Genomic DNA, 16,961 nt, shown 5'->3' with positions numbered 1-16,961 from the left:
AAACAAATCTTGCTTGCCATTTCATTAGGGCACATAACTTTTGTGGACAAGAGTGTGTCCCTTTCACACCTTATGTAAACTCCAAATTCTACCAAATAAGAGAGCTTTATGACGTTTCGCGTACGCACACCCTTTGGTTTTGCTGTCTGATAAAATTTAACGTCACTATATATTCGTGTACGTAAACGCAACACATACGCACGTAGATTACTCTAGTGAAACGGGCAAACTGTCATAATGTACGAGTTTCTTTGTCAAAGTACATTTTTTTAAACAAAATTTTCGGTTTGGGTGTTGCAGGCTAAGGATTGATACCTAAGAGCATGCAATGGCACTGACCTTGTTGCGTGCTCTTCGGTTGACGTCCACGTAAGGAACATCCTGGAAGGAGCGTAACTAACTACATCCGTAGTTCTGTTAGATCATCCGAATTATCTTGATCAGAACAGTATAGCTCTGGTTCCTTGCAAGTGTCATATTTTCTTACCTCCACGTTGGCTTGGTTTTCATGATGACCTAGCTGGTGGCCTGTGGAAACGGATCGTAAACCTTTGACCACCGCGGGTCAGAGTCGAGACGGCTAAAAGAAAGGGGCGCAACAATGTGGGAAAGGGAAGTAATTTGTGATTGTAGACGGTATTGTTTTGATTCGCAGTATGTTGAGTCAACTGTTGTGGATGTACCTGAAACATCGCACAACGGGGTTTCTCTTCTCTTCATTCTCAGCTACCACCTATCTCCTATTTTTATTATGCTCTTCTGATTCCCAATTCTTCACTGATTCTTTTATTTAATATCCAACATTTGATTTTAATTTTACTAACTTTTGATTCTCTTATCTCTCAAAGCTTTTCCACTCTTTTCTATCAATTGATACTGCTGTAACAAACTTTGTTTTGTTTTTTTTTTCCTTAAAATATACTTTTCCTTAATGTACTAGTAATATCAAGTCTATTTATCATTCGCCTAATCTTTTTTGATTTTATTGCGAATTTATTTATTTGAATAATTCTTTATCTGTCCTATAAATTATCATTACTAAGCTTGTTTTGTATCTCTTTTTATTAACTATTGTCTAATTTTACATCTAATACATCTAGCTTCTCATTTCTATTCTTCAAAATACGCTCATCATTCTCTTACTATTGATACTTGATTTTTATAAAATAAATTATCTTTTACTGTCAATTGTTTTCAATCTTCACCCTTTTTTCAAACAAGTGAGGTTTGAGCCCTTACTCAATTTATGGAATGGTTAAAGGATTAACACAAATATTACTATTGTATTTTTGGTAAACTTTTATAACATGCTTAGGACCAAAAATTGTAACAAAACACCGCGACAAAAGAAATAGCAACATATAAACACGACTCAACACTAGGAAAGATTTCAGGAGAAAACAATACTCAGTAAAATAACAATTAGTTTTTGAATTCAAACTAAAAATAAAACAGTTTTTGCTTTAATGAAAGTTGATAGGCACACTATAAATGGTTAGGCGCTTATACTTACATCAAACCCTACGTAATGTACCACCCCCGGCCGAGTTAAAATGCGTAACCGGAAAAGAAGGTGTGCATGCCTGGCACGAACACTCAAAGCGTGTTCTAGCGTGCTGCTCGTACTGACTCAGAGCAAGTGTGAGATGTAGGTGTAAGGGCAGTGCGTGTTCGTCGGGAACCTAGTGCATAAGATCGGTCAAGGCCCGTTCTTACACTGAAAATTGCGAATTGCGAAAATTTTCTGTTTGGGTGTTTTTGAAACCGCCTAGGGTCAGGGGTATTCGAAATACCCAAAAACCAAAAAAAAAAAAAATAATATTTTGTTCAAAAAAAAACTTCAGATTTGGGGTTGTTCAAAAATCAAATCCAAGAAATTTGGGGTTTTCAGACTCCGTTTGTCACGCAATTTTACTATACCTTTAACATGGGCTGTCACAAACCCCAGAAACCAAATTTATATTTTAAAAAGCGAAGGTTACCAAGAGGCTATGTTTTCATATGCGTTGGTATCTAATTTACTTTATTTTCTAGAAGGGCCGGTCATCAACCAATAATAGTACAACGCGCAACCTGTGTGTAAATGTGTGTTTATTCCACCTAATTTATTATTCAAACATCAAATTGTTTACTCCCTACCTGCCGTAGTACCCCTTGAGTACACCCCTCTAAATCACACTTTGTGACCAAACTTCTGGCACCGATTCTTGGATATAATCCCGCTGTGTATTTGTGTAATTTTATAGTCATTGATTGTTTGTTTTTATGCTGAAAATTAAATTAATGCTATTTGACCATGCTGTACAATACAAATCAAAAATTGCGAAGGTCAGTATTTTTTTTAGTTAAAAATTAACATGCGGCTTTGACGCAACAACGTAAATGTACTGAAAAAAAGAATCTGGAGATGAACAATTTCTTACTACACGAAAACATTTGTTAATTTTAACTCTTTTCATGTTGTATCTTCCTGTCTTAAAAAAAGTAAAAATCTTACAACTAAAGTTTAAAATCGTTTAATGTTTCATCAATAGTTTATCTCTTTTACAAATTTAAACCATCACAATACGTTGCTTATCCACGACATTCAAAGAAGATCTTTTGCTCTCTAAACTGTGTCTTTTGGTGGAAATTGTGTTTTTTTTTTGTTTCAAAAATAAATGTTTAGACATTGCGTGAGATTTAGACAAACATGCAGCGGCAAATAAAACAAGTTGCACTCCGACACCTAAAGATTCCGACGTGGTTACACTCAGAAAGGCTATGTGTACGTGTGTATGTATGTGTGGGTGGTGTTGTTGTGTTTAATGTTGTCTGACTAAGTTAATATGTACGTGCAAGCACGTTCAACTATCGCCCTACTAGTAAGTAGTGATGTAACAATTCCCATCACAAAATTTCCCCCCTCCTTTTCCCTCTCTCCGGTGATAAAAGACATTTTTTTGATAAAGCTTTTGTTTTGGGTCTTGGGGTTGTGGTTCAATGCAGCGTGATTCAATCCTGGTGGTCCTCCTTTATCCTTTGGCGGCTGTTTGACTGGCGAATTTGCTGTCGCAGCTGGGCAGTTTTGAGGCGGGCCATCATCTGCGTCGATTGGTAGAGCCAGCTTCCCTGTAAAGCAGGATAAGTTTATTTCTGGAGTTGTTTTAAAATGGTCCAATATACCAAATTTTCAGTTTTTGCTTTTTGGGTGTTTTTCAATACCCCTGATTCAAGGCGGTTTCAAAAACACCCAAAAGGTTTGCCTTTTGGGTGTTTTTGAAACCGTCTTGAATCAGGGGTATTGAAAAACTGGAACTAGAAATTTGGTTTATTGGACCTATTTTTTTTTAAATCCAGATTTGTAAAAACTATTGTAGTTTCGAAGCCAATGATTAAGCGTTGATTTGTTAATTTTGCCAATTAATAAAACTGTATGCACAACATTCTGTGATATTTTATGTTAATCATATTATAATCCTTTTAATTTTTTCGATGAAATTGTGAAAAAAGATTCGATCAAATTTTTTCTAAAATCTAATTTCAGGTATGCTACACAAATCCATGTCGGCTTTTGACTTTTTTTTCTTTTTAGTATGTATTTTTTTTTTTTTTCATAAAATTATTTTTATTAGGTCCTTTTCGGTACTGGGACCTGGTTAGGACCGAGTCGGCTTTTGTAATTACAAAAAACTTAATAATTACAGAGGATCTTGTGTGTAAATGTTAGTGGGAGGGGAGCCGATTACCCGCGGCCTACTCGGGGTTAGTAGGGAAGGGATTGATGTTAAAGACAAGGCGTGGGAAGGGAAGGGGGATTGTGTAGGGGTCTTGGTTGGCTCTTCTGGCCTTTGCGTTTTGTCCTCAGCCGCAACTCGGTGTCCAGCTGCTGGGGCGATCTTGCTTTGCTTCCGGTGCAAACCAGAAACGACGGCTTTGTGTGAAGGCGAGTTATACTAAATAGAGGAAAACTAACTGAAGAGAAACTAACTGGAAGAAAACTAAATAGATATTTTGGAATCTGAGAGGAACTGATAGATAGGATAGAGAACATCAAGGTCTAGCTGAGATAGCGCGTCTCGCATCGGGATTTCTGGTGGTCTTCCTCGGGCCCTGAGGGTATCTTTCAACTTAATTCTGTGAGCCTGGTGATCTGGACACGCCCATACGAGATGGTCGATGTCCTGATAACCCTGCCCACAGTGGCATAAGTTCGTATCACTCATGTTGATACGGTAAAGATGAGCCTTGGACGAGTAATGGTTCGACATAAGGCGGGACATCGTTCTGATGAATCCACGCGTCAAGTCCATTCCCTTGAACCAGGCTTTTCTTTGCACCTTAGGTCGTATGGAATACATCCAACGTCCTTTGGTGTCGTCGTCCCATTGATTTTGCCAATCCAGAAGCGCACGCTGCCTCGGAAAACCGTAGCATTCTTGTAGGCTAATTGGCCTTTCAAAAATGTTTCCACTCTCAGCACCCTTCTTGGCGAGCAAGTCCGCTTTCTCATTACCCGGAATCGAGCAATGAGCGCGGACCCATACCACCGTGATGCTGAAGGACTGAGCCGCCAGGTTGTTTAAAGTCTTGCGTATTTCCGTGAGGAAAAACGTAGACTCCCTGGTCGGCTTCAGAGTCCGGATAGCCTCAACAGAGCTAAAGCTATCGGTGAAGATGAAGTAGTGGTCAGGTGGCATGGTCTCGATGATTCGCAGTGCGCAGTAAACCGCGGCTAACTCTGCGACATAAACCGAACTCGGGTCCTTCAGCTTAAAGAACAGCTGATAAGATTCATGATAAACACCGAAGCCCGTACAGCCGTAGAGCTTGGAGCCATCGGTGAAGAATCTGTTGTTTGGAGGAACATGGTTGTACTTTGATGCGAAGATCGACGGTACAACTCCCCGCAGAAGATGGTTTGGGATACCGCGAGTATCGGCTTTCATGGACGTGTCGAAGCCAATCAGGGTGCTGCTGGTTAACGGAGGCGTGCGCTGTACCATTGTGCTCGGGCTCCACTCCCACGATGACATAAAGTCATAATATAGAAGCATGCGCCGAGACTCAACGTGAAGGTTCAGCAACGTTTCAAAGTTGTCAATTACCAGTTTATTCCTGTAATCACACCGGATCAGGAACCGGTAAGACAGTTCGTAGTAACGAGTTCGCAGAGGCAACACTCCCGCCAAGACCTCGAGGGTCATGTTGTGAGTTGAGTGCATGCATCCCAAGACAATGCGAAGACTTCGGTACTGTATCCGCTGGAGAACCAACAAGCGTGATTTCGCAGCTGACTGGAAGCAGAAACTGCCATATTCCAGCACCGAGAGTATCGTTGTCTTGTACAGTCGAAGCAGGTCAGAAGGATGAGCACCCCACCGGTTGCCAGAGACGCTGCGCAGAAAATTAGTTCTTTGCAGGCACTTTTGCTTCAGGTAGTTAATGTGCTTCCCCCATGTTCCCTTCTGATCAAAGATGGTTCCCATGTACATGAAGTGGTCCGACTGCTCGATAGTCTTTCCCGAGAGAGAAAGATTGAGCTGCGGCGGTTCATGCTTCCCCGTAAAAACGACCAGTTCCGTCTTCTCCGGAGAGAATTCAATACCCTTTCCAACTGCCCAATGGGCCAAGTTGTTCAGGGTATCTTGCAAGGGTTCTAGCAGATCGACTTCCTTCTTGGCAGCGATTGAAACCACTGCGTCATCTGCGTACTGTATAAGGGTGCAGTCTCCGGTCAAGCAATCATCGATATCGCTGACGTAGAAGTTATACATGGATGGACTAAGGCGTGAGCCTTGTGCCAAACCCATGTAACTTATCCGGGTGATTGCCAGATCACCTTGCACAAAGTGCATGTGTTTTTCTGACAACAGGTTGATGAGGAAGTTGCACATCGTCGGATTGAGACCGCTCCGCCGCAGCTTTACTCCCAACACATCGATGGAGACTGAATCGAATGCACCCTTGATGTCTAGGAAGACAGAAGCCATTTGCTGTTTTTTACCACGGGCTATGTCGATCCCTGTGGCCAGCAAGGCTAGACAGTCGCTTGTTCCCTTGCCTCTCCGGAAGCCATACTGCGTGTCAGACAGCAAGTGCTCTCGTTCCATCCATGGTTCGAGGCGGTCGAGGATCATCTTCTCCAGCAACTTGCGTAGACACGACAGCAAGCTGATTGGACGATACGAGTTGTGGTCGGATGCCGGCTTACCGGGCTTTTGAATGGCAACCACCCGGACCTGTCGCCATTCGTGTGGAATTGTGTTCTGCTCCACGAACTTGTTGAACAGATTCAACAGACGCTGCTTGGCGACGTCCGGAAAATTTTTCAGCAAGCTGAACTTGATCTTGTCCGGACCAGGAGCAGTGTTGTTGCCCGTCAATAGTGCTATGGAGAGCTCTACCATCGAGAAGGGAGGATTAGAATCGCTCCCATCAACAACGTCGAATGATGGTTGTGTCGGCACCGAGTCCGGGCACACCTTCTTGGCGAAATCCAATATCCACTTGTCCGATTTTTCCACACTCTCGTTCGGAACGGAACCTCTACGTTTTTAGTATGTAATAATAATTCTTTTTGACTTCGGTAACATGATTCTTCAAAACCGTTGTCACATCTAAAGCAAATGATTGCTTCAATGCGTTGTTATCCCAATGGATGAAATTGAAACGCATCTCTACTGCTAATGAAAGATGAGACTATAAATTTGGTGAACCCAAGATTACATTTGGATGTAAGAGTTAGTTCAAAAATTTCAAAAATTTTAAAGAATTTCAAAATTTTTAAAAACTTCAAAAACTTCAAAATTTTTAAAAATTCAAAAAATTTAAAAAATTAAAAAAATTCAAAAATTTTAAAAATTTAAAAAATTTTAAATTTTTTAAAAAATTAAAAAAATTAAAAAATTTCAAAAATCTTAAAAATTAAAAAAATCAAAAATTCAAAAATAATCAAAATTTCTGAATATTTCTAAAAATTTCAAAAATTTAGATTTCATTTTTTTACATTTCAAAAAGTTCAAAAAAAATTTAAACTTTTAAATAATAAAAAAAAATCCAAAATTTCAAATAACCAAAAAAATACAAAAATTCCGAAATTTGGATTATCCGAAGTTCGATTTTCGAAGGTTTGTATGGGAATTCGGATAATAGAATTACGAACCAATTTTTTTTGTTTCTTCTCTTTCTTGTTTTAAACTTCAAATTCGAATTCTTCGACCCCGGTTTTATCAAATTTGAATAGTAATAGCCTATGTAATAATAAAATGCATTTTTTCAATATTACATCACCGCCATCTTGCATTGCAAAAATTTAATTCACTGTAGCTCGACAATCAAAAATTGAACAACGAAAAAAAATAAAAGTTTTTCGTGATTCGATTATCCGATGTGAAATTTTTGCGAGGCCTTCGGATAATCGAGTGTTGTTAGTGTTCTGTTTCTTTTGCTAATGTTTTATAAACGCCCTCTCAAACGCCCTTATCAAGTTTGAAAATCACCCCATTCTTTCGCCATTGATACTTTTTTTGAAATTTAAAAAGTTATTGGATTGGATTTTATTTAAAGTTTTGTATTTTTCATATTTTTTATCTATTTAATTTTTTTAAAAGGGTTGAAATCTTTAATTTTTTTGTCGATGGTATGTCGTAATCTTACTATCGAGAAATCTCGATCGTGAGTCGAGAAATTACGATCGAATGCAATAATCACCACGTATGCCTTTACGCATTTTTTTAAAATTCAAATGATAATGGTGCCATTTTATAGCAGAAAATGTGAAAAACAAGCAAAAAAATAAAAAAGTGACTGCATCAACATGAAAAAATGAGATAGGCAAAATGTAATGATAGGAGGTGGTAGAATAGGCCAAATACTACCAAAAACAAACATAAACTAAACAAGATGAATGCAAATTAACCAAAAATGAGAAGTAATGTTTTTCGTAGAACAGAGTTGCTCAAAATTACCTTCTGAACACGGGAAAAATAAAAACATTCGAAAAAAAATTGAACAGTAGAGGGTTAAGGGAACATCCCACAAAGCGTATGCCTACTACACTGAAATCATAAATTTGTATGTTTTTGGTGCATTTTAAATTGGCGCGCTTTTAACATCAAATTCGAGTTCTGCGACGCCAAAAAAGCAAAGCAATCACTTTAACGACCCCCGGTTTTTTGTGTACTCAGTTCTAGGCGTCCGAAGGTTATGATGTGTGGTGAGTCACCCAAAACCTCTTTTAGGCAAATGGACCGACGTTTTACTTCCCCATCCGATAGAAGGCGTGGTCACGCAAATCTCGTCCCGAAAAATGAAAAAAATATCTGTAATCTTAAATAAATAAATTAAACTGATATGTACAGTACACCCCGCAAAGACCCCCAAAACGGTGTTATACCCCCAGAATGTTTATTTAGCAATTCTATGGTAATATATTGACATTTAGTTAAATTGAAAGTTTGCAAAATTAAGTTCAGATAAGTTTTATATAGAATTTCCAGAGTTATACAAACTTTTATACTAAGTAATTAGTAAACTTTATATTCAATCCAATTTTTTTTTATCAGTCAAGGATGCCTATGTGGAGTTGGGAAACTGGATTTATGGTGATTTTTCAACAAATAACATTATTTATGTTAATTTTTCAAAAGGTGTACAAACTTTTTTAGCACCTTTTTTGATTTCTGTAATAGTTTTTGTTATATAACTTTTTATAGAAATCATCTTTTCATGATCTTTTTATAGCAAAATGTTCGGCATGAGTTTCTGAACAAAACGTAGTACTAGGTTCCTGTCAAACTTTAAATTGTTTACATGGTTCTTCACAAATTGTGCATAGTGCCCGAGTGGTGTAAATACTTTTTTTACATACTGTATATGTATTTTTCAATTTCATAGATCGAAATAACGTAATTATTTTTTTAAATGTTTTTTTTTGTTGCAGGCTTATTTGAGCTTCAAATGTGGCCAGTCATTCAAAAACTGTGGGCACCCCTGATTTAATACTTTTTTTACATACTGTATATGTATTTTTTTCAATTTCATAGATCGAAATAACGTAATTATTTTTTTTATGTTTTTTTTTTTTTGGTTGCAGGCTTATTTGAGCTTCAAATGTGGCCAAACATTTAATGATAGATATTGTTAACCAGGGCGAGTGAGGACAGCTGTTTTAGCTGTTTGTAATCAATAATTGTAATTTGTCTGTTGGTTATAGTCGAAATCAACACTCATTTTTTTTTTTGTTTTTAAAGTGTTTGCTGTCTTCTTTGGCCCCAGTTACAATAGTTAAAGTATGTATGTACAAAAGGTAATGAACAAGAAATAAAGAAAAAAAAACTCAAACCAAGCATGTACACCGGAACCACAAAGAAATCCAGTTTACGTACAAATTAATGGTTATGAAACCAGTACGATCTTATTGCTTACCTTCCCACCCTAAAGTACCTAACTAGTATGGCTTAAAATGCCTTTTTTTGTGACAAATTGTACATTTAAAAAAAAATTAAAAACTGTCGGCATGCGGAGGCAGTCTTGCTTGCTTGAGGTCCAATTGGTAATTCTTGTATTTTTTGTAATCCAAGGCTGGTATCATATTAGAAATCTCGAATGGATATTTCCCTGAGATTGTTTTAAATTAAAATCCGCTCTGCTTTTGACTAGACACGCTATACTTACAACCATCAGCATGCAGTTGAGCAGAATTGGCACTGAAAACACGAGTGATATGAACAATCCCTTATCGTCAAAGTACTGCTGCTTGGAAAAAATCCTCCAATTCACGGCGGCATACTCGTTTATGCTTTCGGAGAAGTAAACCATCAGCACTGAAATTTGTTGTTGTTGTTTTTTTTGAGGAAATGGTTCGTGATGCGTTATTTGTTTTGTTATATGTACTTACGCAAGACTAGAAACAGAAACACTTGAAAATTTCCGCAATTTCTGGTCAACAGTGCCGTTGATGTTATGCAAATGTGGAAGGCTATCAGCCCGATAAGCCACGGGTCGAACCAGTCGATCTGGAATTTGGAAGAGAGAACAAAATTTGCACAGTTAAAAACAATACAAGCTGCGTGAAACCTTGACTGGTGGAAGCAAGAACTGCTGCTGCAACTTATTTTAAAACCCTCTCCTTTTGTGTTGTTCTGATTCATTGCAAAAGCAAGCCCGAGACCTTGTTGCAAGTTTCGAGTTTCGCGAAATCTTCTTATGCGTGTCGTCGCTTGGGGTTTGAAACTGGTTTGGCCACTTTGAAGGGAAAGTTCAAACGGTTCATCACACTTACGCTCTGCAGGAAGGTGATAAATCCTTTTATTTCGTTTATTTCAATTAAATTTGGATCGACCATGTTGCTGCACTATATGGATACTCAATTCCAATTTTATCTTTTTTGAATCGCACTTTTACGCTTCGAGCTACGCACAATACACTGTCTAACAAAATATCCTTAATCACTAAAAATGTGGACGACGGCCTAACTATCAGTTTTATTGTTTAATTTATTATTGTTCTACATTAATTAAGTTAGCCGACCAGTAAAACTTCGGCCATAAGATGTGTTTACGTTTTCCCTTTTAGTTTTTTCGCAAAGTTGACAGGCCGACCGAGTCAAAAATGGGACCCGTCATCACACCGCTGCATTGCTGGTGGACAACACCGCAGTTTGTTTAACCCTCAGATGCTTTTGGTATGATATTTTAGTTTAAAAATTTATGGTGAAAACTATATCTTTTCAACTCCGATTTTATAAGCATTTTTTTAGGAAGTCACTCATTTTACATTCGAATTCTGGAATTGCATAAAATGTAACTTGCTGCTAAATGAGATTATTTCAGCATTCGTCGTACCCAAGGTTGAAAAAAAATCACTTCAAGCGAATAACGATTGCCTGAAGAAAGGCCCTCTGAGTATGCTTTGATCACTTCTTTCCCGACTAGCACTTGATTGCTGGCTGTGGCAGAGACGAATAAAAATGTGAATGATTGGGTTTAGTCGTCAACTTGCTGCGATCTGATTATAATTTTCCCCATTTAACACCAGCAGTCATGGTTTGTTATAATCAGCGGAGGTGCACTCGACGAATAACACCTAGTCGTGGCAATTTGAGAATAAAGATTATTCTCAGCAGTCTTATTCATGAGGTGTTACAGGCAGCGATTAATCGCAAAACTAATCATAGTCGTCAGATTTTCAACACTGGTCGTACCTATTTATCCAAATCGGCAAGCTTCTTTCAATAATTGTACGACTTGAGCTGGAAAAATTTCCATTTTGCAACTCGTTACATAAACCACACAAAAACCACGAGTGGCGCGATGGTTAGCGGCTTCGGCTGCCGATCCCTAAGTTGCTATGGGGCGCGGGTTCGATACCCGCCTTATCCTCCTGGCCTTCTATCGGATGGGGAAGTAAAGCGTCGGTCCATTTGCGTAAAAGAGGTTTTGGGTGACTCACCACACATAACCTTCGGACGCCTAGAAATGAGCAGAAGCTTGCAACAGAGACCACAAAAGACCCGGGGGTCGTTAAAGTGGATTGCTTTGCTTTGACATAAACCACTGTTTTTTTTTTCAATAGTAACCCAAAGTTGTCAGAAAAAAAGTTTACCTGAAAATTTTAAACAAAACTTCTTTTTTAAAGAAAAACTTTATTTAATCCATCTTTATTTATTTATCCAAATCTCTGAGTTCCGATTTCAATAAAGTGTTCATATTACACTGAAATGCTTATTAATTTTGACAGGGTTATCAGACCGTAAATCTTTCGGACTCGCTAAAAAGGTCTTATGGTAGGTAATGCATCTAACGGTAGGTTGCACGACAATGTTTGTATTTTTAAAAATATCTTGGATTCGGCTCCAAAAAATATATAATATATATGTATAATAAACACTTAAGCTTTTAAAACTTTTTTTTTAGATTTGTCAGATCTTCAACCTCTTAGACTTTGCTTAGACTAGTTGGAACGGTCTTTTGAATACCCATTAGGGTGACAATAAAAACAATTGACATTAGGAACACCCCCTGCACGATTTCTTGGCCAAACTGGCTGAAATTTGGGGTCTTCAACCCATATCCAGACATCAAGACATATCTCATGTGCATGACAGCATGATTCAGCTCGATTTTTAAAGTTTACTTTTTCAAAAAATACAAAAATCAAAAACTCACGATTTTTTAGTTAAAACACAAAAAATATTTTTATCTTTTGTTTAAATAAACCACGTCACTTGATGTTTACATTAGGAACGAGCAGAATAGACTCTTTGTTTACACTTCGGCTTCGGCCCTGTTACAATGTTTGCTAGAACTGTTAAATTCAAACAAATTCAATTCGATACGAGGTTTTTAAGCGAAGATGGCGTTCGAATGGTGAACGCCCGAGATGTCAAAATCACGCAGTGGTACCAACATTACGGAACAAGTGTGCCATGGCATGACAGCCATATTTTTTTTTCTAATGACATCTAATTGACATTTCACCATTCGAACGCCATCTTTGCTTAAAAACCTGGATATCTCGGCAATTATGCAACCAAATGTCTTCAAACTATAGTCTTGTGAATAGAAGACAATGTATATTTTGATGCACTGAAAACAGATTTTAATTTTTTCAGGTGTGTGCTCATACCAACCTCAGACATTTTTGCAGATGTACATGTATGTAACTCCTTGACTGAGTAAAATGACTCTGTGTACGACTGCAAAGAATTTCGCGGCCTTGTGACAGAAAATGTTCTTCTTGACAGCTCGTTCCAAGGGACCCTATTCTTATACAGTCGACTCTCTAGCTGTCGATCTTCTCGATATCAATATAGCTCCATCTATCGATGAATTCTTCAGTCCCTTCAATCTGCATACTGCAATTCTCGTCATTCCTCGATATTTTCTCTTGCTTGAAGGATCTCTTCCTCGACGGCCCCTTGGATTCTACTTGCTTTAAAAATCTCTTCCGGTTGTCAATAACTTCACTTTCCCATGGCTTGCAAAGACATTTTTCTTTGCGAAACGAAGCTTTGAAGGGTGTTTGACATTAGTTTGTTTTTGCTTGCTGGACGTTACCATGATTCTCTCCCATATCTGGGTATCAAGAAAATAATATTTTCAACCGAGTCATCATTTTGCATCGTTCTGTAAACTGATGATTCTCTTCTTCGATGGTCCCTTAGATATTGACAACTTGATTATAATCACGTAGATTTTTATTTTCTTTTTGTCTGTGGCCGAACCATTACACCGCGCCGTGGCCAACGCGCATGTGGTCGATCAGGCAAAAGTTAGTCACAGAACAAAAATGCTTGCGATGGAAAATGAGAGAGAGGAAAACCTTTTGCCCTTTGCTTGACAGCCGGTTTATGATGCGCGAAATTTGATGGTTCTTCTATGTTAGCAGCACATGAGCAGTGATACTCGTATACGAGCGCATTTGCGTTATTGGGTAGGGGGAAAAATATTCTTCTAGGTGGATTGATTTCGGAAGGGCAGATAGAAGCAAAAAAACGACTGACTGACAATTTTCATTCCGATTTGGACAAAGTCGAGTCAAGTTTAGGAGGTGCTTGGTGATAAGAGACAACAAAAATTAACATTCTAAAGTTACGATTTGGCTTGCTTCGATTCAGTACTTAAACAACCACGCCATGAGTCCCACTATCAAGGTAAGAAGAGAAAGAGTGTGTGATAAGCGTTGAATCAGCTAAAATTGGGTGACTTCCGTTTAGATTGGCATCATCGGAGGATCCGGACTGGACGACAGTCAAATCATCGAATCTCGCTCGGAGAAGGTGGTCAACACGCAGTTTGGCAACCCGTCGGATGTGCTGATTGAGGGCAAGATTGCCGGAGTGGACTGCGTTTTGCTGGCCCGCCATGGCCGGAACCATTCCATTATGCCGTCGAACGTGAATTACAGGGCGAATATCTGGGCGTTGAAGGAGCTCGGTTGTACGCACTTGGTTGTGTCGACGGCGACGGGTTCACTGCAGGAAAGCATTGCACCGGGGGACATTGTCATTCCGGATGGGTTTATCGATCGCACCACGAAGCGGGCGCAGACCTTTTACGATGGCAGCGGATCGCTCGTTGGAGTTTGTCACGTTCCGATGGAGCCGGCGTTCTGCAGTCGGAGCCGCGAGGTACTTATCGAGACGGCCAAGGAGTTGGGCATTAAGGTGCACGAGAAGGGCACGGTGGTTACGATAGAAGGACCGCGGTTCTCGAGCAAAGCGGAAAGCAAAATGTTCCGCCAGTGGGGTGCCGATCTGGTGAACATGACACTGGTCCCAGAAGTGGTGCTGGCCAAGGAAGCGGGCCTATGCTACGTGGCGATTGCCATGGCCACCGATTACGACTGCTGGAGAGAGTGCGGCGAAAACGTGAACGTGGCGGATGTGCTAGCAACTTTCAAGAAGAACGTCACCAAAGTTACGCAGCTTATCACGAGCGTGATTCCGAGACTGGCTGCCATGGATTGGACCGACACCATCGAGGAACTCAAGAACACGGTCAACGGAAGCATCATGCTACCTCATTCCAACTAAGAACATACATATTATCGATTGCCACAGCACAATCTGCATTTCTAACGGTGTAATTCAGTGTCATATTAATTTGTACCTAGTCAATTGCATGCAGCAATATGATTTTGACGGCAAAATAAAGAAAAATGATTGAAAACTCAACCAAAAGAGGGCTGTGATAATTGAAGAACTTTGTGAGAATTACATACTTTCTGTCTAGTTTGTATTCACAGCTCTTCCAGGTGTAATTTGATCAGCTTTTTCTGGGGCAAATCCACCGAGTCCAGAACCTTCGTTACCAACCCCGTTGAAACCGTCTTACCGTTCTCCCGGATCGTGAACGTTTGCCCACAGGACATGACCATTCTCCTCAGCAATGTTAGCCGAACCGCGCCGTGGTCACCGGGCATCAACATTTCCTGTCCGGCCAGATCCACCCGGCAGGGAACGTTCCACGTTTTGCTAAACAGCTGCTGGATATACTTGGAGGTCAGCGGTTTCGAGCGTCCTCCTTCGTTCTTCGCAAGCAAGTACATTGTCCCTTCAAAGTGGTTCGAAACGCGCTCGGAACCGGCCGCGCACAGCAGCATTCCGCGTTGAACGGCCGTTATTTTGACGTTCCTCAGCAGCGCTCCGATATTATCGCCAGCCTTGGCCACACCAACGTCCTTTTTGAACACCTGGAGTCCTCCGACGGAAGTCTTGACCTGCTCGTCAAATCCTAGCAGTTCGGCGTCGTCGTTTTTCTTGACCGTACCTCGCGCAAGCGTTCCGATCACGACCGTTCCCCGTCCAGGCACCGTGAACGCATTATCGATCGGCAACAAAAACGGCGAAGTCAGATCTCTCGTCGGCGTAGGGATGTAACTGTCAATCGCGTCTAGCAGCTTCATTATCGACGGTTCCCCAAGGGTAGATTGATCACCCTGCAAGGCTTGCAGCGCTGACCCCACAATTACCGGACTGTTAATCCCATCGAACCCAAAATCACTCAGAAGCTCGCGCAGTTCAATTTCAACCAACTCCAGAACTTCATCGTCAACCTGATCTGCTTTGTTGATGAAAACCACAATTTTATCCACCCCAACTTGCCGCGCCAGCAGCAAATGTTCCCGCGTTTGAGGCATCTGACCGTCCGTCGCCGCCACCACCAAAATCGCTCCGTCCATCTGAGACGCTCCGGAAATCATGTTCTTTACGTAATCCGCATGACCCGGACAATCGGTGTGAGCGTAGTGTCGTTTCTAAAAAGAATCCTACATCTGTTTTAAACCATCCTAATCGAAAAAAGTTCCAGCAAACCCTACCTCCGTACTGTACCCGATGTGGGCCGCGTTGATCGTGATTCCGCGAGCCTTCTCCTCCGGAGCCCGGTCAATCTGATCGTAGGGCACATAGTTTGCGCGCCCATTCTTCGAAAGAACCTTGGTGATGGCCGCCGTCAGTGTCGTTTTGCCGTGATCGACGTGACCAATAGTTCCGACGTTGCAATGCAGCGGGGCCGGTGGAGGACTCGAAGCGGGTTTGGCAAAGTGCCGGCTCGCGACGTCGTGTTGTGCCGTTGGTGGAAGGAGGAATCGTTTCACTGGTGCACTTGGTCGCGTCGAGAGCTGTTTTATGCTCAGTGACGATGGTCGTATTTTTGACAACAAGTTAATTAATGTAACCATTTTAATAAAATTAGTTGATAACTGAAGTTCAATCTGCTCATGCTAAAAACAACAACAATTTTACATAACTTTTTGTTGTGTCAAATGACAGTTTGCAGTTTTTAGAATTAAACAAAAACAGAAGGTTTTTTGACGTAGGGCTATGCCGGCTATGTTCCAGTACACTAGGGTGACAAGATTTTTTTTTGAAAGTATTAAGAGATAGGGGGCTTGATTCTTTAGGTTAAGATAAAAATAAGTAACTATGCCAATTGGGTACTAAAGCCCTATGTAATTTTTTACGTACAACGGTAAAAAACACGATTAAAAACCATTTCTGATCACTTTTTTTCATTTTAACGCAAAAATTTTTTTTTGTCTAGACAACATTTTTTCGATGGATCAACTATGGTCCCCTTGGAAAGAGCTGTCAAGTAGGAGCTTTTCTGTCAAGAAGGACCGCGGGGTTAATTTTTCAAAATTGATTCAAAAATCCATTTTTAACTCTTTGTGGTCGTGCAATGGGTCATTGTACTCAGAAAAATAAGCTTTATCGCTGTAAACAATAATATCAGCAATCTAAGCTTCATTTTAGGACCCAAATTGAATTGATCTAAATCTGAAGTTTAAGGGTCGCTATTGATCGTTGAAGTTTGTATAAGAAAATTCGAACACATATATGGGAAGAAGCAACAATTTCGAAAATCCACCAAAAGGTGGTGTTAAATTTGTCGGTATGAGATGTCAACTTTGGCGAAGACCACAAAACGATTCGAGTTTACTCTGACGAGCTATTAGCGATTTAAGGAAGACGT

General features: G+C 40.0%; 3 protein-coding genes across 3 annotated transcripts; 1 reads left to right on the top strand and 2 right to left on the bottom strand.

The window, feature by feature from the left end:
• Positions 1–2,073: 2,073 nt before the first annotated feature.
• LOC120417488 (transmembrane protein 18) lies at positions 2,074–10,582 on the bottom strand. Its single transcript, XM_039579564.2, has 4 exons — positions 10,265–10,582; positions 9,881–9,998; positions 9,658–9,806; positions 2,074–3,111 (listed from the first exon to the last, which is right to left on the bottom strand). The coding sequence occupies exons 1-4, from the start codon at positions 10,325–10,327 to the stop codon at positions 2,995–2,997; spliced, it is 447 nt and encodes a 148-aa protein (XP_039435498.1). The 5' UTR covers positions 10,328–10,582; the 3' UTR covers positions 2,074–2,994.
• Positions 10,583–13,454: 2,872 nt separating this feature from the next.
• On the top strand, positions 13,455–14,644 carry LOC120417487 (S-methyl-5'-thioadenosine phosphorylase). Its single transcript, XM_039579563.2, has 2 exons — positions 13,455–13,636; positions 13,700–14,644. The coding sequence occupies exons 1-2, from the start codon at positions 13,619–13,621 to the stop codon at positions 14,516–14,518; spliced, it is 837 nt and encodes a 278-aa protein (XP_039435497.1). The 5' UTR covers positions 13,455–13,618; the 3' UTR covers positions 14,519–14,644.
• A 59-nt stretch (positions 14,645–14,703) lies between these two features.
• Positions 14,704–16,237, bottom strand: LOC120417485 (elongation factor Tu). Its single transcript, XM_039579561.2, has 2 exons — positions 15,805–16,237; positions 14,704–15,741 (listed from the first exon to the last, which is right to left on the bottom strand). Exons 1-2 carry the CDS (start codon positions 16,165–16,167, stop codon positions 14,725–14,727), a joined length of 1,380 nt encoding a protein of 459 aa, XP_039435495.1. The 5' UTR covers positions 16,168–16,237; the 3' UTR covers positions 14,704–14,724.
• Between the last annotated feature and the right edge of the window lie 724 nt (positions 16,238–16,961).

Source organism: Culex pipiens, chromosome 3 (genome assembly GCF_016801865.2).
Source record: "Culex pipiens pallens isolate TS chromosome 3, TS_CPP_V2, whole genome shotgun sequence".
NCBI lineage: Eukaryota > Metazoa > Arthropoda > Insecta > Diptera > Culicidae > Culex > Culex pipiens.
This window is presented reverse-complemented; position numbering and strand designations above follow the sequence as displayed.